The sequence below is a fragment of the Camelus ferus genome, chromosome 11, assembly GCF_009834535.1.
Source record: "Camelus ferus isolate YT-003-E chromosome 11, BCGSAC_Cfer_1.0, whole genome shotgun sequence".
Taxonomy (NCBI): domain Eukaryota; kingdom Metazoa; phylum Chordata; class Mammalia; order Artiodactyla; family Camelidae; genus Camelus; species Camelus ferus.
Genome location: NC_045706.1, coordinates 49,190,520 through 49,207,933, shown reverse-complemented (window position 1 = coordinate 49,207,933; position 17,414 = coordinate 49,190,520). Strand labels below are relative to the sequence as shown.

General features: G+C 35.2%; 1 protein-coding gene across 4 annotated transcripts in view; it reads right to left on the bottom strand.

Moving 5' to 3' along the window:
* Positions 1–1,158: 1,158 nt before the first annotated feature.
* TET1 (tet methylcytosine dioxygenase 1) overlaps positions 1,159–17,414 on the bottom strand; it is a 116,548-nt gene continuing 100,292 nt past the window's right edge. For 3 of the 4 annotated variants that reach the window (XM_032491524.1, XM_032491523.1, XM_032491522.1), the window contains 3 exons: positions 16,752–16,889; positions 13,879–14,227; positions 1,159–10,575 (listed from right to left, as the gene is read on the bottom strand). In XM_032491524.1, coding sequence (XP_032347415.1) covers positions 9,563–10,575; positions 13,879–14,227; positions 16,752–16,889 — 1,500 coding nt within the window. In that variant the 3' untranslated portion in view covers positions 1,159–9,562. The remainder of the gene's footprint in view (positions 10,576–13,878; positions 14,228–16,751; positions 16,890–17,414) is intronic. The other variant, XM_032491525.1, reaches the window with a different exon arrangement.

Below are 17,414 nucleotides of genomic sequence, written 5' to 3'. Positions count from 1 at the left end.
GCTCTGGTCAAGTGGGAGAGAAAGACCAGATAAGATCAAAGAGCTGAGTTGTAAAGTCGCTGGATGAGGTTTCACTCATTCAGTGAGGTTTCACTTGTTCAATGCAATTACTCAGAATTACCCAGAATGATAGCAAGAATAAGGAAGGGAAGAATAACTTGTGTCAAGGGCAAAGTCATCAATAAGTGCTGAGTATTTAGGAAGATAATAGAGAAGGGGAGGCATGGTAGAGCTAGCTGGTGTGAATTTTATTTTATTTTTTAATTGATTTATTTTCTAAAGAAAGAAATGGAAAATTTTATTCAAGCCAAATTTGAGGATTACAACCTGGGAAGAACATTTCAGAAGGCTCTGAGAACTGTACCCACTGGTGTGACTTTTAAAAGGAGGACAACTGGGGACAAGAACATCTCCCACACTCACACCCAATCAGGGGTTGGTGCAGTGTAGAGATAAGCTTCTCCACTTACGAGGCTCCCAGTGTAATGATGCCCTTAGAGGAAAACCAGATTTCATTTTATATAAGGTAATAGAGCATGCATTTAAAGAGAAGATCAAGTTAAAAGTCACAGGGAAATTGCTGATCACAGAGTGGGAATTTCAGAGGACTCCTTGGAAGGATGAGAAGGAAGGTGAGAGATGAAATGGTTTAGCCAGAAGAGATAGTACAGAGTAGTATGGGGATGACCATTCAGGACGTGATAGTTGACAGAGGGGTTTACACTTTGAGTGATGACCAGACAAAAGCTGAATGTGGTGCATGTTGCATTTAGTTCTGAGAGGCACTTGTAGGAGAGTTGGCTATCTGGCAATGCAGATTAAACTCTATAGAGGGTTGGAAGTGAGGCCCAGCCGATAGGACTGGGATCTGTATTATCTTGCTGTCAGTTGGTGTTAAAGCTGCAGGGAGAGTAGCTGTGGGATGTAGCCAGTCTTGCTTTTTCTGGCATTGGTTGAGGTCTCCTGAGGGAACTGTACATATGGTTTCTGTGTTCGAGGGACTTCATATCATTTACCATATTTTTAAAAACTGTATCATTCCACTGCTGATGGTCATCTCCAAATCTTATAGTCCTTTGTAGTTAAAAAGTGAACTTTATTGGATATTAGATTTAAAAAATATGATTTTGAAGAGGAAAGAAAAATTAGACTACTAGGTGCAAAATAGAAGTATAAAATTTATTTAAAACCACCCACAAAGTTCTGTGTAATCAGGAATGATACAATTTGCAATAGTTCTTTTAAAAACTCATGACAAAGATTTAAAATATAATTTCAATTACAGTATTCATTTAGCCTTATTCAGTTAGAACAATTTAAAAAAAGAAACTTTATGCTCTAAATAAATGAGACACACAAGGAAAATATAATAGACAATTTCCACAACTATCTTTACATGTATGTTTCAAAACTAGTACATTTCAATGCATTTTGCTACATAAACATGAAATCATGTACAACTGCTGTGCACCAAAATTTAGCTTAATTAGGTCTTTCAAGTAACATGCAATTCCAACTCACAAGTCTTCAAGTACTGCTAGTAAGTGTTCCCTTGTATGCAGAGCACTACATGTTGATCCTGAATTGAAATCATCGTAATTAAGATTATCTTTCCCTTCTACACGTTGAAGTGCTTTTCCTTTAAACTGTTTCCCCCATATGTTAAGAATCAAAAATGGATATTTGTGGGATATCTTTTCCTTACTAACTTATTTCATTGTATGGGATATTTAATACAGTAGGACGGCAATAGGTAAAATCCCCCAAGGCTAAAAATCAAAGGTACAAAATAAATAGTAAATATACCCCAGAGGGAGAAAAAGTCAGCTAGAGACAGGAATATTATCTTGTAAAATTGATATTTATCTGTTGGGGATTCTGCACTACTCTATTTCACCATGGTGAAGAATCTGAATAATTTGCTCCTACTAGTGAGAAGCATTGGATTTTCTTTGAACCTAGACGTTGATATGCATGTAAATCTACTTGATAGGTCATCAGAGAGCATACCAGAAAATGAAGAAACCAGAAATCAATGTTTTTCTTTCTGCCAAGTAGCTTTGAAGAGTTTCTCTTTAGGGAACACTTCATGAGTTCATAGTAACCCAAAGATGACCATTCACCCACATGTCACAATGCAAAAGTTGCCCTTTATTTTTATTATAAAATCATTCTGGAAAAATATTTCTCTTAAAGCACCTATCACAATGTTATCTCATAAAAGTTAAAAAAAAAAAGAGACCTTATATCTTTGTGTTTTTTAAAGAGCTCTTTTGTAAGTCCTATGTTGTCAGCCATTTATTTTATAGTATCACAGATATTAGCGAGGATAGGTATTTACTGAACTGAATTACCAAAAGTGGAATTTATTTGATTATTTAGGGCAGTGTGACTTAAGTTTTTTGTTAGTAATCCATAATGTACTGATAAAATAGACCAGATTTCCTACCTCTTTATGTTTATAAAGAGCTTACTAAAAACTTTACAAATACATCTCATTATTTTTCTTAACTCTCTGGGCAAATGTATGTTTAACCTTTAACCCAGAAATTTTATGTGCCTGGAAAAGTGGAATTAAAAAAAAAAACAAATTCAAATCAGTGGGATAAAGAGCTATCTCTTAGAGATGCCAACAATTTTAAATTTTTACCATGAGTGCCTGGGAACTAAAATAGTCAGTTTACCCAACACGTTCCCTACAAGAAAATTGCATTTCAGTATACAAAAACATTCAACTTTGATTATGAATTGCTGACCTTAGTCTTTAAAAAATTTTTTTTAAATTATTGTTTAGGTTTCCCTTTATTTCAGTAGTACAGGGACATTCATTACAAAAAAATTTTTTAACAGAATAAAAAAATAAAACTTCATTAATCTAAGCCCTAATGCAGAAGTCCTGGGAATTTGGGCAGACCTTCTGAAGTATGCGTAAGAAAATAGCTGGCTAAAATAAATAGTGGAAACAAAATACTTCAGAAGCATATTCTGTGTACAGTAAGTCGATTTTATACTATTCTAAGATTAGGTCTGACAAAATTTCCACTGGATAACATTCTCTAAGTCATAGTTTATGTGCAGAAATGCATTCAGCCGTCTGCAGATATTACCTGTTTTAGTCTGAGGTGGATTGACTTGCCATGTGATTCGGAGCAAACCATTTGCTATTCTTGCCAACCTGCAGCTTCCTCACCAGTAAGAGGGGAAAATTGTTCTCTGTCCAACCCTCAGTGTTGCAGAAGAAAAAGCAGCCCATAGGAAAGCAGTTTGATAACCTAAAGCATTATAAAGTACAAGGGTTATAATCCTTCTTGCTACCATATTTCCTTTCGAAATGGTTCCTTATTTTGAGCTGCTATTTTTCAGATAAAACTAGCATTAAGTGGGGAGAAGAAATATTACAACTTGGTGCTGAGCTGGTAGGTGAAACTGCCGATTGCTTATTGGAACACTATTCTCCTTTTCAGTCCCTTAACTTCCCCCTACTGTGTTCAAAAGAGCTTCTGATGACTGACTTATTTAAGTCTTCGGATTACTTTCAGTCCACTTTTTTAACCTTTCCCACCCAGATTATAAAACAGTTCCTGTTATTGCCAACAACCAAATTCCAAAGGGGTAAACTTACATTAGATAACAGATACCATTCACAAAATTGAGATAGGAGATAAAGATGAAAACATGCAAAAAATACTGTTTAGTCTATAGATCACACCCGCTAATTCAAAGTCACTGGTCAGATAATCGATAATTAGCACGATGTGTTACACAGAAATAGCAAAGCCAAATAGATAGTGCTAGAATATGTCACTTTATACAACTTTCTGTAAAACACCCAAACACTAATAAATGAGTTGAGGGTCAGACATTGTTGGGAGAGGCAAAGGAAGCACTCCATGCTAATCTGGAGTTCCTAAAAACAGAATTTGCCTCTACCTGAAAGGGCTGAATAAAAGCTCTTCATTCTTTTTGGTATTATTCCAAAAAGAATTGGTGAAAAATGACTTTAAAAGACAGGACAAGACAACTTCACCAAGATTACTGCTTATTCTTAAAATGAACTGAGTGTATTTGTGTAGGGGACACGGAGGATGGAGACAGAACAGAGTAGTTGGAAGCAACAGAGTTTTAGTTTAAAGAAAATCAGAGGAAAAGCTAAAAACTGTAAAAAGAATGAAAGCACACTTAATGAGATTTTAGCTTCAGTTAAATGAGAAAACAAAAATGGTAACAGCCAGAGTTTCTGGTCAAAGATGGTAAGTTTATACCTAGCCAAATGGAGAAGAAACCAAATTAGTTTCCAATATTGTTTCTCCAAAAATGAAAATGTTTCTGACAGCTGCAAGATTCTTTCCTGATGAACAAGACAAGAGAATGCCTTTCATAACAGCTGCTAGGAAGAAAATTTTTATTTTTAGGAAAACTAGGTTTATACGGTTAACCAAGGGTTTCCAAAGTTGCACTCAAACATAAATGGGTTAAATCAGCTAATATATATTATAGTAACATTTCTGCCTTAGACTAAGCTCTATTTTAATTTAAGAGACATCTATAGCTAAACAGACTAGAAGAAATTTTATGATTCAGGCATGATTGTGGACATCACAATTAAGATGGGAAAGTAGTACAGCCAACAAACATGAATGTTGGACTTTTAAAGCTAGAAATACTAAATATTGCTTACTACCAAAAGTAAAACACATTGTGGGGCTCTTATGGAAGAAGGGAAAATTAGGAGTGGCGAAGTAAGAAATACACTTGGATTATTTGAAGGAACAAAAAACATGCCTTCTTAAGTGAACAATTTTATTTGACGGGGTGCCCAGAAGAAGCAGGTATTGAAACAAAGTCATCTAGATACTGGAACGCAGAGAGTTAGTGTAGAGTTTAATGTGGACAAAAAGAGTGATGTCCTGAATAAAAGCCAGTTCCACTGTCTACAAAAGTAACAGAGGAACTTAGTCTCCATTTTATTCACAAGAGAAAAGCAAAACGATTCCAATGAATCTAGATACATTCTAAGAAAATACACAAATTCTACTTCTGATAAATGACACACTTACTCTTTCTGAATTGCATTCCAGAGCCATGAATGGCATCATTTTCTAAAACTTAGAACAAAGCTCAACATGGAGCACAATTTGATTTAGATGAATCCAGACTGCTAGAGGAATCAGGGTATTGATTCTGTCATTTGGTTAAGTGTGCCACACCACTGACACTGAAATTACACAAGTTCAATACACTTAAGGGCAAGTTTAGGAGCTGTGCACATGTAGACAGCCCTATCAAAATAAACTATGCTGGGACTTAATTGTAAGGCCAACAAGGCAAGAGGTGTGAATAGACTGTACAGCTACGGCTAGATAGTATATACAGTGGAAATAAACTTTCCCCAATGATACTTTCCAACCATTCTTTTTATAAGTCCTTATATATGTAAAACACCTATTCCAGGAGAATTAAAAACCTGTATTCTATCAGTACTTGACATTTGTTTATTGAAATAGCAAATAGCACTATTGCCACATTTTGTGGGATGAGTTAACAGGACACCTTCAGAAGTAAAAATCAGCTAAATTTCCCACACAAGGCCCACAAAATTCGGCAGGCAGGGAAATTTTGATCTAATTTCATTTAACTTCTTTCCCTGAACCATTCAGAAAATAACCCAAAGCCATTTGATTTTTGACTTGTACCAAAAATAAGGTTATTTCCCAGCGATAAAACTCCCTGTGGGCGAGAAGATCGAGTTTGTTTTCCTATAGTCCTCCTAACCTCAACGTGGCCTTCATTTGATTGTTTCAATTTTAATTAAAACTCTAACATCTGCTGTCTGGGCCCCTGCGATTGAACTGCATGACTTTTAAGATGCCCTCCAGCGCTGTGAGAGGCCACTACCACATTACCCTATTTCATAATTCATGTCATAAATTTGTACAAAAGATCAAAACTCGCAGTTGTACTAAACCTAGACAAAGATTTCCATGCGTCAAGAAGTTGTGAAATAGAAAGTAGCTATATATTAAAGGTAACATACAGCTACTGATTTACTTGGCACATTCAAAAGAAATGCTGTGCCTATTATTGATGGAAGTCATCATGCAATGTTAAAAGTTTGTCCCAGATAAGAGATCTCAATATAATTTAAGAAGACTAAACGTAAATAGGGTTGGGGTTATTTTCATACATGCTATTGTGAAATAAATGATAATCAGTAGGAGTCCACTGAAGTATTAACATTAGAAAGTAGGTTACTTCATATGAATTAAGTCAGCATCTCATTTACACAGGGGTATCCATTCAATTAAGTATGTATTGGGGTTATGTCTTAAGTAAATTGCTTATGAATCTCATCTAATTGAAATTCTATATTTAACAAATGAAATTATTTCATCCACATGCAGATTGCATAATAAAGATGTTGGAAGGTTAATATGCAAACATTTTGCTAACATGTTGCAAAAATTTACCTATAGCTATAAATTTTCAGCTAGCCTCACTTTCCAATAACAATATATTTCAGTCAGGTTTATGGCATGATGTATTGGTACTTTGTTGCTGAATTGGAAAGATGTAGGTGAGGCTGATAAGCACAAGGAAAAAATTTTTTCATTGATGGTCTGAGAGCCATTAAAAATGGGATTTTGAAGGGCAGTGGGACATTTTGTAGGATTCTACAACAGGCAAGAGTTGTTCTCTCATTATAGTTGGTACATTTGTAACATGTTAGGAACAGGCTGGGCTAATTTCGGGGTATGTATCAGTGAATTATCATACGATGAACAAAGACGTAAGATTAAAACCCCATCTTGAGTGCTACAAAAGTGGTAAAACAAAAGATGATATTACAGTAAAACAGAGGTGTAGAAATAATGTTAGATGACCAGTTTTCTGAGTGAAAATGTCATTCCAAACAAATTTATTTCCTTGATTCATGAGAAAGAGCATTCTAAAAACAGTGTACCAGCAAACAATCACAATGCTGCAGAACATTGAATAAGCATGAACTTTGAAAATATCACAGGGCAGACAATGGGATGGTAAACTGTAAAATTTATGAAATAGAGTTGAACAAGTTAGGAACCATGTGTGGTTCCCACCACAGAGTTATATCAGTTGAGGCAGGCCATTCATGGTGTTAATTACAGTAACCGAATGGTAACATTTTAGTTGAGACTGGATATTTTCATGTACTGGTTTTGGTAAACTGCAACTAACTCCACAAATCCCAATATTCCTCTAAGTCAACATAGGTGCTTCAAATTTAGATTGTTAAGGAACTTGTTTAAACTTAGTGACAAACTGATTTGAATTGCTGCAGATATATTACAATGGATTGTTTTGAAGGAAATCTGCTGGTTTTTGAAAAATGTGTAAAAGTATCTTTTAAGATTTTAATTCTTCAAGTTTACTATGTCATAGGTGGTGATTCAAGGAAAAACAAAAGCTAATACTTAAATTTGGCAGCCAATCAATAAGAATTGAATGAAAGAATGGATAGATGGGTAGGATGGATAAAGGATCTTACAACTTTATCCACAAAGTCTGGTGAGGAAATAATTTCTAGTGGGAGCTAAGGCCTAAAGTCTAAAATGAAATATCACAAGGGTGTATTCCTGATAGTCTAATACTAGTAATATCTTATTGAAGCAGCTGAAACAATAAACAATCACTTATTTATATACTCATATGTATAAGAAACCTTAGGCTCACAAAAATATACATGTTTTAAAACGGAAATCTAAGGCACACAAAATACTAAAACAAGTCAATGAATTACTCTATTTTACATATTCAAGAAGCAGAAATCTACTTGACAAGATGATGGTCTATCAATGGACATTTTGTTATTTACAATCCCTTCATATTCCTTTAGTCAAAATTAGTCAAAAGCTTGAAACTGATACTTTGCACCATAAATTATTTTAATATAAGTTACAATGAGTTTTATTTTAGATAGCTTGTTGGAACTGTTTGCTTTTGCACCAGAATTTTGAGTATTAGCGGTTGTGGGCTTCCTATGGCATTTCCAAGGGAGAAGCACCATTTGGTTTTCCATACCCCCAAGGAATCTGACACTTTGTTATAGCACCTCTGCATTTTAACAGAATCAAGTATTTCATTTAAATTTCTTGTTCTAAATGTTTTGTTTGGGCAATCTCTTTCGTTCTGCTATAAAATGAGTCAATAAAGGAATGGGAATAAATAAAGGGAGGACTAACTAAAATGAATGGAATGCTTATTTTCGTGTTACTTAGAAAAAGATGAGTTAACACTTCCCCAAAACCAATATGCTTAGATAAACTATTCTGGCTTAGCTCTTAATGGACAAACCATATGTATAATACCATTCTTACTGTTTATTTGGGGTGTAGGGTGTATGATGGTGATATGAAACTTGTTTTCCAAAGATTTCTACAGGAATTTTGTTTTTAGTCTGTACCAGAATGACTTTCAGAACAAATAAGGCCATTTGGGGTGGATAGGGTTCTTGCTATTTAATTTTTGTATTTTATCACCTTGAAACTTTAGAAGCATTTGACTCTTTGGAATCCTTTTATGTCCCACCTCCTTTTAGAAAAACCTTTCATGGATTATATTGAGAAAGCTGGGGTGAAAGTAAATTAGGGCCACTGTTGCTCAATGAATCAGAAGAAACCACTCTTATTTAGTTCCAAAGAAAGGACTCAATATTGGTGATATGCTTCCTAATTCAAATTTCAGAGAGAATTAACAATTTTTGCATGACCTAACTATTTTATATAAGTAGCTAATCTTTGAATGAGAAAGGACACATTAAAAAAAAAAAAACACAAACCATATACATGATTAGAATACATATTGCAGTTAACAAGATGGAACTCTACACAGCAAGAATAAATGATTTCTCTTGTATGCAAATATGCACAAACAATAAACAATAGGATTCTTATACTACACTATTTCAAGTTACTTTTAAAAATAGAAAGTGCTTTTAAAATATATATTTACAATTTATGAACAGCCTCCAACCATTACTAACAATAATGAATTATTTTATACAGGAGAGATATTTTAAGAGAAAACATTTCATTGGTTTATTTCAAAGGAATATGCCGATTTTCTAGCAATGATTGGAAGATGTTGGAACAATGGCACCATGAAATAATAATTCAGCTTATTTTTGTGTCGATGTGGTTAAGCACCAGGAGCTGTGTAGAGTTAACACTGTGTCTTAATTTTACATCATAGTACATGAACCTGTTAAAATCCTCTAAAAATGACTCGTTTCATAGTAAACAATTTAAAGCACCAAACTGAGTGATTCTATCAAGGTTAACACCTAACCAAAACATTTCTTTATGTATTGAAAACTATAAAACTTTTATTTTTGCTTAAAATGTGCACCTTCTACCAATTGTCAAAATATAGTCACAGTTAAGAAATACCCACCCCAATTTTTTTTTTTTACCTCAGCCTTCAAATGGGTGAGATGAAGATATAGTAAACGACAACATGACTTTCTTTTAAAAGCACCTTGAAAAAATACACTGCACTCGCAAAGGCATTAAGGGGAGAAAAGCCTTCAGACCCAATGGTTATAGGGCCCTGCAACATGTGTGAGAGCGTAAGGGGACACGGTGACAACATTGTCATGGGTTAATGTTAATGCTTTATGAGAAGGAATCTGGTTAAATTCATTCACTTCAGGGAACAGTTCAGGACCCTCGTTAGCTGCCTGGTCTTTCTGCTCTGAGGCTTTAGTTTTCTTATTCTTAGCTTCCTTAGCCTCGAACTTAATCTTGTTTAGTTCGAAACCGTGTTGGGGCTTATTCAGGTTTTTGTGCTGGTAGAAGACAAGGGAGAGCCGCGTAGGGTGATTCCGGTTGGGGTGTTCGACAGGAGTCGTAGCATGAAGCTCTCGCCGAGCGCACTCAATCAAAACGGAGCCGTGAGAGGGCGCTATTGCCACCCCACCAATATTGGCATCCAAGAAGATGTGCTCGCTGTCTGACCAATACTCCTCAATGTGGGGCAATTTCTCCTCAGCAGGTGACAAGGGGTCGTCTGATAAGGGGTCATCTGATAGAGGCTCATCTGCTTCAGAATGCTGCTCATCTTCTTCCACCAGGGAGGAGGCAAGTTCATGAGGAGAAGTGATGAATGGGGGCTGCTGGTTTGGCTGATTAGAAGTTAGCTGCTCAGATGGACCAGTAGGAGGCTCAGAATAACCCAGGGAATCTGTCATGGGAGTAGACAAGGTAGGAAGAGGAACCATTTCACCAGGTTGTGCAAATCCAGTGCATTCCCCAGCAGCTACGTTAGCACCACTGTGTCTTGCAGAAGGCACTGTGCAGTGGGGATTGCTACCTTTTTCTGAAAACCCGTAGGAAACTGATGCATCATTCTTAAAAGGAGCTGTTGTGATCGAAGCAGTCTTAGGGCACCAGGAGAAACCTGGAGCTAAGTTTGCTTCTTTCACTGGGTGAGGAATGAATGGGGTTGGTGAGTAGATTTTAGTGTTGTCCGAACTTTTGAAGATAAGATGGGGTTCAGTTTCACTTTTTATTTCAGGTTGCAGGGTCTCTGTTTTACTCCCTAAACAGAGAAAAGGACACCAAATATGAAGATAAATACAGACTAGTTTTGGTAGTTGTTGTCTCTAAAGAGTATTTTTAAAGAGAAGTACAAAGAATAATAAAACAAAACACTGATGATGGCAATGTTGGCTAGTTTTGTCCTATTATTGTCTTTCTTTATTGTCTGTCTTTAAGGCTAACATATGCACACATTAAAAATTGTAGGTAGTTTTGGTATGTTTTTTCCACCCAATATTTTTTTCTTAAAGAATTCTTTCCTTTGGAAATAATTATAAATAAATTCACAAATTTAGCCAGAAGGATGTCCATTGTCTAAAATAGTAAGATGTTAGAAATGACCTAATTGGCTGTGAAGTAATACTTAAACTATACACTGGAATACAATGCAGGTGATAATACAATGACAAAAAGCAATATTTAACTACCCAAAGAGCACTTTAGATACATTTTAGATACTGCATGACATCATTTGTTGAAAAAGTAAAAATAAGTAATAGTTTACAAAGATTTCTGGGTAATCAAAGCATCATAACTGGCAAAATTAATTATTAGGTAAAGGAAAGTCATGTAAAAAAATTATCGGTAACCCTCAGAACAAGAGCAGTTAAGCTGTTTCTTCTCACTAAGTAGGTAGAGCGTTATTATGACATTGGCCATTGTGGGTCATCTGCCCTGACATATATATCAACACTCACATCAAATGGAAATATTTTTTCTTGAGGATATTCTCCCTCTTTTGAGGTTCTAAAAAAAGATGTTTGAGAGGCAAAAGCAGTGGATTTTAAGGACCAAGAAATAGCAAACGTAAGATCGGAATATCTGTAATTTTCCCTCAGATGATACAACCTGGAGACACGACAATTCTCATTTCTAAAGAGAACCTACACATAGAACCCAAGGAGTGGTATATCAAAAAATCCATCCTACTATCTATGGCTGCATCTACTATTAGAGGTTATGTTGTCAACAAAATATAAATCACAGGAGGGCAAGGTTTTAAAAAGTGATGAGTCTTAATGATTTGGTTAAACCTTTAAAAAAAAGTTCTTATGGGTAAACTAATGAGACGACAAGAGGTTATGGCCCAAATATTGTACATATGGCTACTTATAGGGTATATATTATATTTTTTAAAATAGCATGTAAAGATGCTACTGGGGAATGACACAAAGGTGAAAATGTTATGAATGCTATTAACAAGCAGTATGGGGGGGAAGGGTATAGCTCAAGTGGTAGAGCACATGCCTAGCAAGCCAATCCCCAGTACCTCCACTGAAAAATCAAATAAATAAACAAATAAAACCTAATTACCTCCCCCTTGCAAAAAACAAAAACAAACAAACCAAAAATAACAAGCGGTATGGAACCAGAAATATGAATCCTAAAATAAACCTAAATAAAATATCTGTAAAGTGGAGCTACAAGGAAAAAGGAATGATTATTCTCCCTTGCCTTGCCTCTTTACTATCTCTTTACTGAATCTTTCCCAGTGTTATAGAAATGTCGGCACTGCTATTTCTCTCACCTTAAAAAAAAAAAAAAAAAAAGATTACTTCTCTTAAAAATATAAAAATCAAAGATGTTAAAGAATATCCTGTAATTCTAAGTCTGAGTATCAGCATAAAATCATAGTGTATTTTTCCTTTAGGCTCCTTGGAGGAATGGCTGGTTTTAGATATGGGGCAGGATTATGTAAGATGAGCCTGGAACATCTTGTCAGAACAGAATCTAAGGAAGTTATCAAAGACAATCAGGGTCAGGACAAAGAATCAGAAGCCAGCTTATGGGATTCTACCAATCAAAGATAGGAATTTGAATTTAAGAATCTGAATTTGAAGTTTAAAGCATTTTCAAATTTAGTTGGAAGAAAAATCTACTTAATATGAATTGAAACATAAATTATGTTTTTAAAAAAACATGAGATCAAAATGATACTAAGTTTTTTTTTTTAATTGATCACACTGTAAGATGCTTGGAAAATAAGTTGTATTCTTAAAACTGGTGAATAAAGGCAAATAGCTAAGCACTTACAATAGTTTGATTTCCTAATACGAGCCACACCTCAGAGTTAACAAGTTATGACAAGAACAGTATTTCTTCTTAAGAGAAGATCAGAAATTAGAAAAAGAATGACAAACTTTGTTAGATTTTTTAGGGGGCTGCATAATTAGGTTTATTTCTTTCTTTATGTTTAGAGGAGGTACTGGGGATTGAACCCAGGACCTCCTGCACGTTACACAGGCGCTCGAGCACTTGAGCTATACCCTCCCCCAACTTTGTTATTCTTAATGATACAGAACATGTAAATCTTGACACTTGTTGCCTCTTTATAATCACCCTACTTTTCTATTCTCCGCCCCACTTGACTATAATTTCAATCCAGTAACTGGAATGTTTGGTTTGAATCAGATCATAACCCTTCTCTATTCTGAAATCTCCAGGAACCTTCCTCGCACTCACAATATAGGCCAAAGTCTTTACAGCAAACTACAAAGCCCAAGATGCACTGCTCTGATGTCCCTCCTACCTCTCTGATCTCACTCCCTACCTCTCTCCCATTTCACGCTCTGCTCCAACCACACTGACCTCCTTACTTACATCAAGTATTCCAGGTAAATTCCTGTCTCCTGAACTTTGCCATTTTTACTACCAGGAATGCTATTTCTCCGAATAAAAACACTGCTGATTCTTACTTCCCTTAGGTCTTCACTCAAATGCCTCCTTCCTGGTGAATCCTTTTTTTTTTTTTTTTGACAGCCCCATTTAAAAGAAATTCTCTCACAGCACCATCTCCCCCCGCTTTTTCACTGTTACATTTCTAATACCTAGAAGAGTCCAAAGTGGTGCTAAGTAATGTTTGTTGACTGGATGACTAAAATTGATGCTAAAGTTGATCAAATAAGATCTGCAGTGAAGTGATGTCATTTTACGTATGTTGAGAAGGAGCAGGGCTTTAAAATAGCTGTGGAACAATAAGGACTCTTTTTTTTTTAAACATATATAGAAAAAAAACAAGAAATACTGAAGGTTCACTTTTTTGTTGACTTAATTTTGGCTAGTATGTAGAAATATACTCAGTGTTTTAGTTTGAACTCTATGTAAGAATAATACTTCTAAGACTATATAAGATTTAACTTGATTGATTGACATCTAATCTAAAGTTTGTCCTGTCATAATGCCTTATTCCTAAGAGAGTAGAGCAAACATGAAAGAGAAGAAAAATAAGATGCAAAGGGCACGTGCAAATCCTTCTGCCAATGAAAGGTGTGCATAGAAAATTAGCAGTCTACGTGAGCCTTACCGAAAAGTGGCAGCGATGAAGCCTTACTGTTATTTGTCATCAAATTATTTTTCCGCTTGATTCGAGGAATAAATTTCTTCTCCACAGCCCTTATCTTATGCGCGAGAACCTCTGTCATCATTGCTGCTCTCTTCTTCCCGGAACGGGGAACTGGCTGAGTAAAACGTCTTCTTTTCTTGGGGCGGGGTGTGAGGACCTCGATGGCCCCAGATTTGATCTTGGCTTCCATTCCTTCCCTTGAGCCAAACTCATCTGTGTCTGAAAGTTTATAAAGAGGCAGCACGTGCAGCTGTTCATCTTGAGGAATAAAACCCAATGAGCGGTTATCTTCTCGTGTTAAAGTACAGACCTGATAGAAGAAAACATGAAATGGGAAATAGAGATCCTGCACATTCATCATAGTTATTCTTATCTTCTTACTGTTGCCATTGAGAAAGGGATCTATATTTCCACTTAATTTTCAATAGGCTACTACTGCTATTTTCATTTTGGAAAAAACGTTATATAGCAAGCCACTCAATGCTATTGAGTTGAAGTAACTCAATTGTTTGTAAGCTGACCAGTGATTTTTTATACTGCCCCCTCCAGACCAGTATAATTATGATTTGATTTTATAAGTGCATGATATTATACATGTTTACATATTTTGTAATATATTAAATATTAAGGCTTCTTTTTGTTACATTCCATCTTCTCTCACTGCCTAAGTTAAGTAATGGTTACTGAATTGTTCAGTGCCTGCATATTAAATACTAATTAATAAGAAGATACTATGTTAGCCTAAACATCACATTATTTCTTTTCTTTTTTTTTTTTTCTTTTTTTTAACACATGTTTCATTCTGGGACATATTATTTCTTAATATTTAAATAATGCCACATTCTTTGGATAGAGATGGCTTAATTATGGTGAATTTTCCATTTACTGTATTTTTCTCTAGAATTTGTTTTCACTTCTGCTTGTAAGTAGAATTTGTCAATTGATAATTTTTTCTGTCTTCCTTGTCAAGATGATTTTTTTTTTCACTAAATAAGTTGACAGATATTAATAAAGCAAGAGAAGAAGCACAAGAGATTTCTCTTTCTACCAGGACTTATGTTCTAACACTTAAAAAAGTTAACTAAAATGTTTTATTTCAGTAAGTTTCCTCCTACTCCATTTGGCTGCTATTCCAGTTAGCAGCACATCACTAAGTTTGCCTGTCTTTCTCTTGGATGTGAAACAGGGCTTCTTAGGAAACTTCTGGCGTGAATATAACCTGTCTCAGCCTTTTCCTTAGGAATGATAATTAATTTTCAAATGTCTTTAAAGATCCATTAAAAATATATCCAATGGTTTCAATAAAAAGCATTTATCCAAGAGCTATGATCTCCTTCTAAGACTGCAGAGTGTTCTAAGACTAGAAATAAATAAAATACCCAGATTTGATTTCTCAAGGCTGATAGAATTTGATGAACACAGAGGGTAAAGTAAGCTAAAGGTTTTTAAAATCACACTATTTTCTCAGTATCTATAGTCACATTTACCAGCAAGACTTGAAACATTGAACTTTTTTGGGTGTAATTTATTAATAATTTTTAAATAGTTATGTTAAAAATTAGAATCTTTTGCCCACAAATGTTTTCTTCATTCAATTTCTTTATTCACAGAGAGACTAAGAAGGGAACAAGGACTAGGAATGAGCATGATTACAAAGGCTAGGGAAACAGGGTGGAAGGAGAGCTGGCAGTAGAATTTCAGAAGTTCAGGTTTTCAGAGATGGGGAAATTTGGTGTCACACCAAGTTCTAGGTACGAACCTCACTGCATGAGAAATGAGAGCAGTGAGAAAAACAAGCACTGAATAATACATAAGAGAAACACAAGAGAAAGGGAACAAAAAATGAGTTAAACTTTGAACCTAATCCAGCCTGATCCCTAATATTCTATAGTGAGGGATCTCAGGTAAAATGTACTAGTTCAACATGATGTTGAATCACTCCTTGGCTAAGATTCACCTGGGTGGATTTACAAAATTTCAACACGTGCAAATAACATTGGTCTCAGAGACCAAAGTCAACATCAGTGAAAGAGTATTATAGGCAAAAAAGATATTTTGGCCCCTCAATCTATTACTGACAGATCTCACTGATCAAACAAGGAAGGCTGCCTTTGAATGAAACAGATTGTACACCTCCAATCAAACTGTAACAGTCTGTCTCATGTGGGGCCAACCAACTGGTGTAGTGCAGAAATGGAGGCAATCACTCTCTATTAATCTCTGTTTTACTAAGTAAGAAGAAAACTACTTGAGGCAAACTCAGTTCCCTTATAAAAGGACTATTGCATGATTTTTTCCAGGGTCTTCTCCCTAATTTGAGTATCTCTTGATTGACTTCATCCTATGGGCATGTGATTCTTTTCATGGCAATAAACATAGCATATGCACCTAAGCACAATTATTTCTGCTAATTTTAAAATATTAATATAATTTTACATCTACTGCCATTAAAAACCAATACATATAAAAATAAATTTGGCACAGTTCCTTCACAAAAATCCTGAAGTATAGATGGCAGGAAAGAAACATTAAGTTGCTTAACTTCCTACCTACCAGTTTGATAGCACAAAATGGTTGCTTTGAATAATGATGTACCACTACCTCCCAGAAAACCTACTGCAATGAAATAACGCAAGACTTTCATCAAAATATTTAAGGCTGGTTCTGTAACTTTTTGGAAGTGCTTCGATAATAACTTAAATAAATACTAGTGATAAACACACCAAGTGGAACAGAACATAAAATCTGATTTGTTATAATAATTATCTTTAAGGATCTCAGCCGAAGTATAGAGCGATGGAACTTTTAATATCAAGAGCCACTCAGGTACATACCACTGTACTTCCATTATTCATGTTATGAATGTCCCTGTGGGGGTGGGCACAGAAGTCTAGGCAAGCAGTGACCCCAGAGAAAGGACGACCATCTTTGCTGCCAAGCCGACATTCTCGGGCAACATGTTCATATGCCACCTGAAAAAATAAAAGTATGACCCACAGTTTTAAGAGACAGAAAGAATCACCTTCAGTAAAGAATAAGAAGTCACTTTTTGACAAAGTTCCTAAGTTAGTTACGTTTTGTAATTTCAGAGACTTCTGACACCACAGTATATTATAGCAGTGAATGTTTAATAATATTCAGGGTAAAGAATTTGAGACTATGTGGACTAAAATGACAATCACTGACTGACTGAAGGCAGGGTGAGGACCTTAATACCTGCTGGAGGTGGATAAAGAAGTAGAGTAGCCTAAACTATTTCAATAGGAGGAAAGACTAATATAGTACATTAATCAAGTATGCAGTTTTCAATGTCTATAAAAAGTAAATGGACATTTATATTGACGAACCAGTATAGAAGGGAAATTTATAACTCTTTTTAAAAGGAAACGTTGGAATTTAACAGCATGTTAGTCATGACAGTACAAATAAATATTTTAATTTTTTATAAAATATTTTTGAAATATGGAACCCCGGTTATGTTTAAAGTAAAGTATTTA